This window comes from Haliotis rubra, unplaced genomic scaffold (assembly GCF_003918875.1).
Source record: "Haliotis rubra isolate DU_JTF1 unplaced genomic scaffold, ASM391887v1 Scf282, whole genome shotgun sequence".
Taxonomy (NCBI): domain Eukaryota; kingdom Metazoa; phylum Mollusca; class Gastropoda; order Lepetellida; family Haliotidae; genus Haliotis; species Haliotis rubra.
In genome coordinates, this window is record NW_025766914.1 from 373,933 (window position 1) to 389,249 (window position 15,317).

General features: G+C 34.5%; 2 protein-coding genes across 2 annotated transcripts in view; both read left to right on the forward strand.

Annotated features, from left to right (window-relative positions):
* The window catches only part of LOC124281326 (sodium- and chloride-dependent glycine transporter 1-like), a 182,996-nt gene that overhangs the window by 126,305 nt on the left and 41,374 nt on the right, over positions 1-15,317 (forward strand). The gene's annotated exons all lie outside the window — the stretch shown is intronic.
* The window catches only part of LOC124281308 (sodium-dependent proline transporter-like), a 62,393-nt gene that overhangs the window by 31,741 nt on the left and 15,335 nt on the right, over positions 1-15,317 (forward strand). The window contains exons 18-20 of the mRNA XM_046717331.1: positions 432-531; positions 1,153-1,253; positions 2,114-2,281. Coding sequence (XP_046573287.1) covers positions 432-531; positions 1,153-1,253; positions 2,114-2,281 — 369 coding nt within the window. The remainder of the gene's footprint in view (positions 1-431; positions 532-1,152; positions 1,254-2,113; positions 2,282-15,317) is intronic.

A 15,317-nucleotide genomic window follows, 5' to 3' on the forward strand; every position in this document is an offset into this window, starting at 1 on the left:
CCTCTAACCAAGGCCGACAACTGCGGCTGATCTCGATCAGGCATTTCGCAGAGTATGGACTCGAGTGCCTATGGCCTTCATCAACCGGCTAATTCATTCCATGTACAGACGATGCAACGCCGTCATCGATGCCCATGGAGGCTACACATGATACTGACTTTGAAGTATCCTAATGGAACCATTTTTGGTGATTTTGTTTGTGTGAGCTCTAAATGTGACTTCTGAAAATGTGTTAACCATTATTGTCGAGTTTGAACTCAATCCTTCGTTTTGGTTGTTAATTAGCGCGAATTAAAGTTTGTGCATTAAGAAACCTCTATCGGTGTGAAGTTACTTTTGCGGTTCAGTATATTTGTAATGCGTCAACACAGCCACAGAACGCATTAGGCCATATATTATTTATTTGCTTCATGTGGCTTATTTGCTTACAGGGCGGTATCTACGTGTTCGTGTTGATCGACTGGTATGTGGCAACCTTCAGTCTCCTCCTTGCCGCGATCATGGAGTGCGTCATCATCGGCTGGATATACGGTATGGCAGTTTGATAAATATACACCCATGTTTGATGGAGCCTAAAAGTGAACCTGACAAGAAATGGTTTTTCGATGATGTTGTATTTAATACGGGTGCATATGTGTTTTGGACATTACGATTGCGGTGTTCCAGGGTGTTTACAGCCTAGTCTCACTTTGATATCGTTTTTAATACTTTGGCCTCATCCAATGGGGTACTGAAGGTTGAGATATGGGATACCAGTTGTGTTTTCATTCTGATATTTCTATTTATATTAGGAGCTATGCAATTATTCAAATTTGTATTTTCAATGCACGTAGATGTCCGTATGGAAACATAAATTATCTGATATGTACATACAAGGTTTATACCAAGCCACGCTCGATCTTAAAATAATTGTCAGTTAACAGCTGATTTGTATTCGGGGTATTTCGCTTTTATCGAGACAGATATTCAGAATAATACTTTGGCATATAATAATCATATTGCGATAGTTTCCTGACTATGAAAGCCTCCCGAAATAGGTCACTTGCAGTACAAACAGAGACACCCAATCAGACACCCTTAATATACTGTTATATACTTCAGCATCATGATAACCACTGTCACTTTTTAAACATGCGTTCTGTGTTGATTCAGGTGCTGTTCGCTTCAGTCGCGATATTGAGATGATGCTGGGACGAGAACCACCCGTCTTCATCAAGTTGCTCTGGTGCTTCGTGACCCCGATTATTTTGTGTGTAAGTTTTATACATACAATCCTACGGTTACCTTAGCCCTAAGACTTGCATTATTTTGGGGTTCGGCTCAAACAGTACCTGGAATTGTTAGCAAGACTACTTGGGAAAGCGTATCATTATTATTCTGTAAATATGTACTTCTTCTGAAAAAAATGTATTAGATTATCCTCTCTTCTCATCTGCTGTGCAACAATAGCTGTCATTTGTGTACATATGTGATATCGTCATTTTACTTCCACAGCTTGTGTCACTATTTATATTCATGTACATATTAACATCATGTATGTGCTCTGAGTAACATCAGGCATATTGTAAATCTTCGGATGTAGATTTTGGAGGAAATAAAGAAATTCATTTATTCATTCATTCATTCATTCATTCATGGGAGTTACGGTCGCCTTAGCGCTAAGACTACCTTAAGTCTATGTTAAGGTATGAGAGTTACGGTCTCCTTAGCGTTCAGATAGCTTTGTGCAGCCACCCTCTCTTTTATAGTGTCTCCCAATACTTACTGGCAAACAAGGATAAGTTGAGCGCCGTCCTGACCTGACACGTAAAGTGTTGTTCGACTTGCTACGCCGACGTGAGAGTCTTATGAGCAAGACGTGTGCAGCTACGCGCGGAATCAATTTCATCGTCATGCAATGCACGTGCACTAAGCCTACATGTGCTCTACCTTTCACAAACCAAATGGGTTAGCTCATTGCCGTGCACCGCCTACTTCTCGTAAACGCGTTCTCTGCGCCGGTGCAACTTATCCTTGTATGTTCATCATATTTTATGTTCTCCAACAGTACTCCTTCCTTACGTTTCACATTTAATTTTCACTAGACAAAAGATTGTATAATTCGATGTTTCAGGTTTGCTTTGTCATGTCTGTGGCTCAGTATGAAGCTCCAACGTACGGTGACTATGCATATCCGGCATATGGCGTTGCCATGGGGATCTGCATTGGTCTGGCGTCCATGGTGCCGTTGCCAATATGTGTGATCCGAAGACTGTCAAAGGCAAAGGGGACACTTCTAGAGGTAAGACGCTGCATGCAATATCACATACCCTATTGTTATGCGCATGTGCATGCACTATACATGGAGGGTAGATGGGTTAGCCCAGTGGCTAAAGCATTCTCTTGTCACCATGATGACCCGGGTTCGATTTCCTATTTGGGTACAATGTGTGAAGACCATTTGTGGTGTCCCCTGCTGTGATATTGCAGGAATATTGTTAAAAGCGGCGTAAAACCGTACTCACACACTATGCATTGATATATGCAAGTTGACTATTATTTTATTATTATTATGAAAGGATATCCAGGCTATAAGATTATGAAATGACAGTGTAGGTCATGAACGCCCTGGTGTTGTGTAACACAGCAATCAGCAATATTCCAGCTATATGGAATTATATATATACCACCAGTGTCATCAGCCTTCACACGACAAGCAGACTGAAGACCAATTCTAACGGTTGTCTCCCATTAGTTACAGGTGCCATTAGTTACACAGTTTCAAATTGCCAATTGTTACACAGTCAGATTAGAACAATACCCACGGCCTTAACAGACTCTTCCATACTGATGAGCTAAAGGATGAACGCCCATGCCAACTCCTTCAATAGTCAACTCCTTCAGTTGTCAACGCGTGGTATATGCGTCGACTGGGGAATTAGCTCATAATTAAGATGAGGTGTACGTACAATACGTTGACGAAGACGAAGGAATACGTTGAGCTCAAACTTCTTTATTTACATGACAAACAAATACACAAGACATAAATGAGGTGAGCGGAGTAGCTGCTCACCAGAGGGCGTTTCCTACGAGCGGCATTATCCTGCTCGTGGTCGTCCCAACACAGACAGTCGGAATACCGGACTCGTACTCTGTTTTTCCATATACATGTAGATGTGAGCACATATATATATATACAGTTTTTGACAACAGTGGACAGGTGACGACTCAGCAATGGACAGACAGAAAAACAATAGCATTTCCTTGACCCGTTGATGTGATGGCTGACACGGCCAAGGGGGATGACCAATTAGGGCTATAAATGTCATATACAATAATTAATTGGCTGACAAGTCATTGTACAATGCAGTAGTGATAAGAATTTACAGTAGTGAATAAGAATACAGATTAGCGTGATATAAATTATTACAATAAAGTCTCACGTGTCTTGACTACATAGTTTTTGGACTTTTTAAATATGTGGACGATGGCTGTCCTGAATTAGTCGCTATGACAACAACACAAAGCTCTTTCCATGTTATTCCACTCAATGCGAGATTATCTCTTTCATTAGCTTTAGATACAAATTACATACAACACTAAACTCTTTCAATGTTATTCCACTCAATGCGAGGTTATGTCTTTCATTAGCTTTAGATACAAATTACATACAACACAAAGCTCTTTCCATGTTATTCCACTCAATGCGAGGTTATGTCTTTCATTAGCTTTAGATACAAATTACATACAACACTAAACTCTTTACATGTTATTCCACTCAATGCGAGGTTATGTCTTCATTAGCTTTAGATACAAATTACATACAACACAAAGCTCTTTCCATGTTATTCCACTCAATGCGAGGTTATGTCTTTCATTAGCTTTAGATACAAATTACATACAACACAAAGCTCTTTCCATGTTATTCCACTCAATGCGAGGTTATGTCTTTCATTAGCTTTAGATACAAATTACATGCAACACTAAACTCTTTCCATGTTATTCCACTCAATGCGAGGTTATGTCTTTCATTAGCTTTAGATACAAATTACATACAACACAAAGCTCTTTACATGTTATTCCACTCAATGCGAGGTTATGTCTTTCATTAGCTTTAGATACAAATTACTTACAACACAAAGCTCTTTCCATGTTATTCCACTCAATGCGAGGTTATGTCTTTCATTAGCTTTAGATACAAATTACATACAACACTAAACTCTTTACATGTTATTCCACTCAATGCGAGGTTATGTCTTTCATTAGCTTTAGATACAAATTACATACAACACTAAACTCTTTCCATGTTATTCCACTCAATGCGAGGTTATGTCTTTCATTAGCTTTAGATACAAATTAAATACAACACAAAGCTCTTTCCATGTTATTCCACTCAATGCGAGGTTATGTCTTTCATTAGCTTTAGATACAAATTACATACAACACAAAGCTCTTTCCATGTTATTCCACTCAATGCGAGGTTATGTCTTTCATTAGCTTTAGATACAAATTACTTACAACACAAAGCTCTTTACATGTTATTCCACTCAATGCGAGGTTATGTCTTTCATTTGCTTTAGATACAAATTACATACAACACTAAACTCTTTACATGTTATTCCACTCAATGCAAGGTTATCTCTTTCATTAGCTTTAGATACAAATTACATACAACACTAAACTCTTTACATGTTATTCCACTCAATGCGAGGTTATGTCTTTCATTAGCTTTAGATACAAATTACATACAACACAAAGCTCTTTCCATGTTATTCCACTCAATGCGAGGTTATGTCTTTCGTTAGCTTTAGATACAAATTACATACAACACAAAGCTCTTTACATGTTATTCCACTCAATGCGAGGTTATGTCTTTCATTAGCTTTAGATACAAATTACATGCAACACTAAACTCTTTCAATGTTATTCCACTCAATGCGAGGTTATGTCTTTCATTAGCTTTAGATACAAATTACATACAACACAAAGCTCTTTACATGTTATTCCACTCAATGCGAGGTTATGTCTTTCATTAGCTTTAGATACAAATTACATACAACACTAAACTCTTTACATGTTATTCCACTCAATGCGAGGTTATGTCTTTCATTAGCTTTAGATACAAATTACATACAACACAAAGCTCTTTACATGTTATTCCACTCAATGCGAGGTTATGTCTTTCCTTAGCTTTAGATACAAATTACATACAACACAAAGCTCTTTCCATGTTATTCCACTCAATGCGAGGTTATGTCTTTCATTAGCTTTAGATACGAATTACAAACAAAACACAAAGCTCTTTACATGTCATTCCACTCAATGCGAGGTTATGTCTTTCATTAGCTTTAGATACAAATTACATACAACACTAAACTCTTTACATGTTATTCCACTCAATGCAAGGTTATCTCTTTCATTAGCTTGAGATACAAATTACATACAACACTAAACTCTTTACATGTTATTCCACTCAATGCGAGGTTATGTCTTTCATTAGCTTTAGATACAAATTACATACAACACAAAGCTCTTTCCATGTTATTCCACTCAATGCGAGGTTATGTCTTTCATTAGCTTTAGATACAAATTACATACAACACAAAGCTCTTTCCATGTTATTCCACTCAATGCGAGGTTATGTCTTTCATTAGCTTTAGATACAAATTACATGCAACACTAAACTCTTTCAATGTTATTCCACTCAATGCGAGGTTATGTCTTTCATTAGCTTTAGATACAAATTACTTACAACACAAAGCTCTTTACATGTTATTCCACTCAATGCGAGGTTATGTCTTTCATTAGCTTTAGATACAAATTACATACAACACTAAACTCTTTACATGTTATTCCACTCAATGCAAGGTTATCTCTTTCATTAGCTTTAGATACAAATTACATACAACACACTAAACTCTTTACATGTTATTCCACTCAATGCGAGGTTATGTCTTTCATTAGCTTTAGATACAAATTACATACAACACAAAGCTCTTTACATGTTATTCCACTCAATGCGAGGTTATGTCTTTCATTAGCTTTAGATACAAATTACATGCAACACTAAACTCTTTCAATGTTATTCCACTCAATGCGAGGTTATGTCTTTCATTAGCTTTAGATACAAATTACATACAACACAAAGCTCTTTCCATGTTATTCCACTCAATGCGAGGTTATGTCTTTCATTAGCTTTAGATACAAATTACATACAACACAAAGCTCTTTACATGTTATTCCACTCAATGCGAGGTTATGTCTTTCATTAGCTTTAGATACAAATTACATACAACACTAAACTCTTTACATGTCATTCCACTCAATGCGAGGTTATGTCTTTCATTAGCTTTAGATACAAATTACATACAACACTAAACTCTTTCCATGTTATTCCACTCAATGCGAGGTTATGTCTTTCATTAGCTTTAGATACAAATTACATACAACACAAAGCTCTTTCCATGTTATGACACTCAATGCAAGGTTATGTCTTTCATTAGCTTTAGATACAAATTACATACAACACTAAACTCTTTCCATGTTATTCCACTCAATGCGAGGTTATGTCTTTCATTAGCTTTAGATACAAATTACATACAACACTAAACTCTTTACATGTTATTCCACTCAATGCGAGGTTATGTCTTTCATTAGCTTTAGATACAAATTACATACAACACAAAACTCTTTACATGTTATTCCACTCAATGCGAGGTTATGTCTTTCATTAGCTTTAGATACAAATTACATACAACACAAAGCTCTTTCCATGTTATTCCACTCAATGCGAGGTTATGTCTTTCATTAGCTTTAGATACAAATTACATACAACACTAAACTCTTTACATGTTATTCCACTCAATGCGAGGTTATGTCTTCATTAGCTTTAGATACAAATTACATACAACACAAAGCTCTTTCCATGTTATTCCACTCAATGCGAGGTTATGTCTTTCATTAGCTTTAGATACAAATTACATACAACACAAAGCTCTTTCCATGTTATTCCACTCAATGCGAGGTTATGTCTTTCATTAGCTTTAGATACAAATTACATGCAACACTAAACTCTTTCCATGTTATTCCACTCAATGCGAGGTTATGTCTTTCATTAGCTTTAGATACAAATTACATACAACACAAAGCTCTTTCCATGTTATTCCACTCAATGCGAGGTTATGTCTTTCATTAGCTTTAGATACAAATTACTTACAACACAAAGCTCTTTTATGTTATTCCACTCAATGCAGAGGTTATGTCTTTCATTAGCTTTAGATACAAATTACATACAACACTAAACTCTTTACATGTTATTCCACTCAATGCGAGGTTATGTCTTTCATTAGCTTTAGATACAAATTACATACAACACTAAACTCTTTCCATGTTATTCCACTCAATGCGAGGTTATGTCTTTCATTAGCTTTAGATACAAATTAAATACAACACAAAGCTCTTTTCCATGTTATTCCACTCAATGCGAGGTTATGTCTTTCCTTAGCTTTAGATACAAATTACATACAACACAAAGCTCTTTCCATGTTATTCCACTCAATGCGAGGTTATGTCTTTCATTAGCTTTAGATACAAATTACTTACAACACAAAGCTCTTTACATGTTATTCCACTCAATGCGAGGTTATGTCTTTCATTAGCTTTAGATACAAATTACATACAACACTAAACTCTTTCCATGTTATTCCACTCAATGCAAGGTTATCTCTTTCATTAGCTTGAGATACAAATTACATACAACACTAAACTCTTTACATGTTATTCCACTCAATGCGAGGTTATGTCTTTCATTAGCTTTAGATACAAATTACATACAACACTAAACTCTTTACATGTTATTCCACTCAATGCGAGGTTATGTCTTTCATTAGCTTTAGATACAAATTACATACAACACAAAAGCTCTTTCCATGTTATTCCACTCAATGCGAGGTTATGTCTTTCATTAGCTTTAGATACAAATTACATGCAACACTAAACTCTTTTCAATGTTATTCCACTCAATGCGAGTTATGTCTTTCATTAGCTTTAGATACAAATTACTTACAACACAAAGCTCTTTACATGTTATTCCACTCAATGCGAGGTTATGTCTTTCATTAGCTTTAGATACAAATTACATACAACACTAAACTCTTTACATGTTATTCCACTCAATGCAAGGTTATCTCTTTCATTAGCTTTAGATACAAACTACATACAACACTAAACTCTTTACATGTTATTCCACTCAATGCGAGGTTATGTCTTTCATTAGCTTTAGATACAAATTACATACAACACAAAGCTCTTTACATGTTATTCCACTCAATGCGAGGTTATGTCTTTCATTAGCTTTAGATACAAATTACATGCAACACTAAACTCTTTCAATGTTATTCCACTCAATGCGAGGTTATGTCTTTCATTAGCTTTAGATACAAATTACATACAACACAAAGCTCTTTCCATGTTATTCCACTCAATGCGAGGTTATGTCTTTCATTAGCTTTAGATACAAATTACATACAACACAAAGCTCTTTACATGTTATTCCACTCAATGCGAGGTTATGTCTTTCATTAGCTTTAGATACAAATTACATACAACACTAAACTCTTTACATGTCATTCCACTCAATGCGAGGTTATGTCTTTCATTAGCTTTAGATACAAATTACATACAACACTAAACTCTTTCCATGTTATTCCACTCAATGCGAGGTTATGTCTTTCATTAGCTTTAGATACAAATTACATACAACACAAAAGCTCTTTCCATGTTATGACACTCAATGCAAGGTTATGTCTTTCATTAGCTTTAGATACAAATTACATACAACACTAAACTCTTTACATGTTATTCCACTCAATGCGAGGTTATGTCTTTCATTAGCTTTAGATACAAATTACATACAACACTAAACTCTTTACATGTTATTCCACTCAATGCGAGGTTATGTCTTTCATTAGCTTTAGATACAAATTACATACAACACAAAGCTCTTTCCATGTTATTCCACTCAATGCGAGGTTATGTCTTTCATTAGCTTTAGATACAAATTACATACAACACAAAGCTCTTTACATGTTATTCCACTCAATGCAAGGTTATCTCTTTCCTTAGCTTTAGATACAAATTACATACAACACAAAGCTCTTTCCATGTTATTCCACTCAATGCGAGGTTATGTCTTTCATTAGCTTTAGATACAAATTACATACAACACAAAAGCTCTTTTCCATGTTATTCCACTCAATGCGAGGTTATGTCTTTCATTAGCTTTAGATACAAATTACATACAACACTAAACTCTTTTACATGTTATTCCACTCAATGCGAGGTTATGTCTTTCATTAGCTTTAGATACAAATTACTTACAACACAAAGCTCTTTACATGTTATTCCACTCAATGCGAGGTTATGTCTTTCATTAGCTTTAGATACAAATTACATACAACACTAAACTCTTTACATGTTATTCCACTCAATGCAAGGTTATCTCTTTCATTAGCTTGAGATACAAATTACATACAACACTAAACTCTTTACATGTTATTCCACTCAATGCGAGGTTATGTCTTTCATTAGCTTTAGATACAAATTACATACAACACTAAACTCTTTACATGTTATTCCACTCAATGCGAGGTTATGTCTTTCATTAGCTTTAGATACAAATTACATACAACACAAAGCTCTTTACATGTTATTCCACTCAATGCGAGGTTATGTCTTTCATTAGCTTTAGATACAAATTACATGCAACACTAAACTCTTTCAATGTTATTCCACTCAATGCGAGGTTATGTCTTTCATTAGCTTTAGATACAAATTACATACAACACAAAGCTCTTTCCATGTTATTCCACTCAATGCGAGGTTATGTCTTTCATTAGCTTTAGATACAAATTACATACAACACAAAGCTCTTTACATGTTATTCCACTCAATGCGAGGTTATGTCTTTCATTAGCTTTAGATACAAATTACATACAACACTAAACTCTTTACATGTTATTCCACTCAATGCGAGGTTATGTCTTTCATTAGCTTTAGATACAAATTACATACAACACTAAACTCTTTCCATGTTATTCCACTCAATGCGAGGTTATGTCTTTCATTAGCTTTAGATACAAATTACATACAACACAAAGCTCTTTCCATGTTATGACACTCAATGCAAGGTTATGTCTTTCATTAGCTTTAGATACAAATTACATACAACACTAAACTCTTTACATGTTATTCCACTCAATGCGAGGTTATGTCTTTCATTAGCTTTAGATACAAATTACATACAACACTAAACTCTTTACATGTTATTCCACTCAATGCGAGGTTATGTCTTTCATTAGCTTTAGATACAAATTACATACAACACAAAGCTCTTTCCATGTTATTCCACTCAATGCGAGGTTATGTCTTTCATTAGCTTTAGATACAAATTACATACAACACAAAGCTCTTTACATGTTATTCCACTCAATGCAAGGTTATGTCTTTCCTTAGCTTTAGATACAAATTACATACAACACAAAGCTCTTTCCATGTTATTCCACTCAATGCGAGGTTATGTCTTTCATTAGCTTTAGATACAAATTACATACAACACAAAGCTCTTTCCATGTTATTCCACTCAATGCGAGGTTATGTCTTTCCTTAGCTTTAGATACAAATTACATACAACACTAAACTCTTTACATGTTATTCCACTCAATGCGAGGTTATGTCTTTCATTAGCTTAAGATACAAATTACATGCAACACAAAGCTCTTTACATGTTATTCCACTCAATGCGAGGTTATGTCTTTCATTAGCTTTAGATACAAATTACATACAACACAAAGCTCTTTACATGTTATTCCACTCAATGCGAGGTTATGTCTTTCATTAGCTTTAGATACAAATTACATGCAACACTAAACTCTTTACATGTTATTCCACTCAATGCGAGGTTATGTCTTTCATTAGCTTTAGATACAAATTACATACAACACAAAGCTCTTTCCATGTTATTCCACTCAATGCGAGGTTATGTCTTTCATTAGCTTTAGATACAAATTACATACAACACTAAACTCTTTACATGTTATTCCACTCAATGCGAGGTTATGTCTTTCATTAGCTTTAGATACAAATTACATGCAACACTAAACTCTTTCAATGTTATTCCACTCAATGCGAGGTTATGTCTTTCATTAGCTTTAGATACAAATAACTTACAACACAAAGCTCTTTACATGTTATTCCACTCAATGCGAGGTTATGTCTTTCATTAGCTTTAGATACAAATTACATACAACACTAAACTCTTTACATGTTATTCCACTCAATGCAAGGTTATCTCTTTCATTAGCTTTAGATACAAATTACATACAACACTAAACTCTTTACATGTCATTCCACTCAATGCGAGGTTATGTCTTTCATTAGCTTTAGATACAAATTACATACAACACTAAACTCTTTCCATGTTATTCCACTCAATGCGAGGTTATGTCTTTCATTAGCTTTAGATACAAATTACATACAACACAAAGCTCTTTCCATGTTATGACACTCAATGCAAGGTTATGTCTTTCCTTAGCTTTAGATACAAATTACATACAACACTAAACTCTTTACATGTTATTCCACTCAATGCGAGGTTATGTCTTTCATTAGCTTTAGATACAAATTACATACAACACTAAACTCTTTACATGTTATTCCACTCAATGCGAGGTTATGTCTTTCATTAGCTTTAGATACAAATTACATACAACACAAAGCTCTTTCCATGTTATTCCACTCAATGCGAGGTTATGTCTTTCATTAGCTTTAGATACAAATTACATACAACACAAAGCTCTTTACATGTTATTCCACTCAATGCAAGGTTATGTCTTTCCTTAGCTTTAGATACAAATTACATACAACACAAAGCTCTTTCCATGTTATTCCACTCAATGCGAGGTTATGTCTTTCATTAGCTTTAGATACAAATTACATACAACACAAAGCTCTTTTCCATGTTATTCCACTCAATGCGAGGTTATGTCTTTCATTAGCTTTAGATACAAATTACATACAACACTAAACTCTTTACATGTTATTCCACTCAATGCGAGGTTATGTCTTTCATTAGCTTTAGATACAAATTACATACAACACTAAACTCTTTCCATGTTATTCCACTCAATGCGAGGTTATGTCTTTCCTTAGCTTTAGATACAAATTACATACAACACTAAACTCTTTACATGTTATTCCACTCAATGCGAGGTTATGTCTTTCATTAGCTTAAGATACAAATTACATGCAACACAAAGCTCTTTACATGTTATTCCACTCAATGCGAGGTTATGTCTTTCATTAGCTTTAGATACAAATTACATACAACACAAAGCTCTTTACATGTTATTCCACTCAATGCGAGGTTATGTCTTTCATTAGCTTTAGATACAAATTACATGCAACACTAAACTCTTTACATGTTATTCCACTCAATGCGAGGTTATGTCTTTCATTAGCTTTAGATACAAATTACATACAACACAAAGCTCTTTTCCATGTTATTCCACTCAATGCGAGGTTATGTCTTTCATTAGCTTTAGATACAAATTACATACAACACAAAACTCTTTACATGTTATTCCACTCAATGCGAGGTTATGTCTTTCATTAGCTTTAGATACAAATTACATACAACACAAAGCTCTTTCCATGTTATTCCACTCAATGCGAGGTTATGTCTTTCCTTAGCTTTAGATACAAATTACATACAACACTAAAGCTCTTTTCCATGTTATTCCACTCAATGCGAGGTTATGTCTTTCATTAGCTTTAGATACAAATTACAAACAAAACACAAAGCTCTTTACATGTTATTCCACTCAATGCGAGGTTATGTCTTTCATTAGCTTTAGATACAAATTACATACAACACAAAGCTCTTTACATGTTATTCCACTCAATGCGAGGTTATGTCTTTCATTAGCTTTAGATACAAATTACATGCAACACTAAACTCTTTACATGTTATTCCACTCAATGCGAGGTTATGTCTTTCATTAGCTTTAGATACAAATTACATACAACACAAAGCTCTTTCCATGTTATTCCACTCAATGCAAGGTTATGTCTTTCCTTAGCTTTAGATACAAATTACATACAACACAAAACTCTTTACATGTTATTCCACTCAATGCGAGGTTATGTCTTTCATTAGCTTTAGATACAAATTACATACAACACAAAGCTCTTTCCATGTTATTCCACTCAATGCGAGGTTATGTCTTTCATTAGCTTTAGATACAAATTACATACAACACAAAGCTCTTTCCATGTTATTCCACTCAATGCGAGGTTATGTCTTTCATTAGCTTTAGATACAAATTACATACAACACTAAACTCTTTATGTTATTCCACTCAATGCGAGGTTATGTCTTTTCATTAGCTTTAGATACAAATTACAAACAAAACACAAAGCTCTTTACATGTTATTCCACTCAATGCGAGGTTATGTCTTTCATTAGCTTTAGATACAAATTACATACAACACTAAACTCTTTACATGTTATTCCACTCAATGCAAGGTTATCTCTTTCATTAGCTTGAGATACAAATTACATACAACACTAAACTCTTTCCATGTTATTCCACTCAATGCGAGGTTATGTCTTTCATTAGCTTTAGATACAAATTACATACAACACAAAGCTCTTTCCATGTTATTCCACTCAATGCGAGGTTATGTCTTTCATTAGCTTTAGATACAAATTACATACAACACTAAACTCTTTACATGTTATTCCACTCAATGCGAGGTTATGTCTTCATTAGCTTTAGATACAAATTACATACAACACAAAGCTCTTTCCATGTTATTCCACTCAATGCGAGGTTATGTCTTTCATTAGCTTTAGATACAAATTACATACAACACAAAGCTCTTTCCATGTTATTCCACTCAATGCGAGGTTATGTCTTTCATTAGCTTTAGATACAAATTACATGCAACACTAAACTCTTTCCATGTTATTCCACTCAATGCGAGGTTATGTCTTTCATTAGCTTTAGATACAAATTACATACAACACAAAGCTCTTTACATGTTATTCCACTCAATGCGAGGTTATGTCTTTCATTAGCTTTAGATACAAATTACTTACATCACAAAGCTCTTTCCATGTTATTCCACTCAATGCGAGGTTATGTCTTTCATTAGCTTTAGATACAAATTACATACAACACTAAACTCTTTACATGTTATTCCACTCAATGCGAGGTTATGTCTTTCATTAGCTTTAGATACAAATTACATACAACACTAAACTCTTTCCATGTTATTCCACTGAATGCGAGGTTATGTCTTTCATTAGCTTTAGATACAAATTAAATACAACACAAAGCTCTTTCCATGTTATTCCACTCAATGCGAGGTTATGTCTTTCCTTAGCTTTAGATACAAATTACATACAACACAAAGCTCTTTACATGTTATTCCACTCAATGCGAGGTTATGTCTTTCATTAGCTTTAGATACAAATTACAAACAAAACACAAAGCTCTTTACATGTTATTCCACTCAATGCGAGGTTATGTCTTTCATTAGCTTTAGATACAAATTACATACAACACTAAACTCTTTACATGTTATTCCACTCAATGCAAGGTTATCTCTTTCATTAGCTTGAGATACAAATTACATACAACACTAAACTCTTTCCATGTTATTCCACTCAATGCGAGGTTATGTCTTTCATTAGCTTTAGATACAAATTACATACAACACAAAGCTCTTTCCATGTTATTCCACTCAATGCGAGGTTATGTCTTTCATTAGCTTTAGATACAAATTACATACAACACTAAACTCTTTCCATGTTATTCCACTCAATGCGAGGTTATGTCTTCATTAGCTTTAGATACAAATTACATACAACACAAAGCTCTTTCCATGTTATTCCACTCAATGCGAGGTTATGTCTTTCATTAGCTTTAGATACAAATTACATACAACACAAAGCTCTTTCCATGTTATTCCACTCAATGCGAGGTTATGTCTTTCATTAGCTTTAGATACAAATTACATGCAACACTAAACTCTTTCCATGTTATTCCACTCAATGCGAGGTTATGTCTTTCATTAGCTTTAGATACAAATTACATACAACACAAAGCTCTTTACATGTTATTCCACTCAATGCGAGGTTATGTCTTTCATTAGCTTTAGATACAAATTACTTACAACACAAAGCTCTTTCCATGTTATTCCACTCAATGCGAGGTTATGTCTTTCATTAGCTTTAGATACAAATTACATACAACACTAAACTCTTTACATGTTAT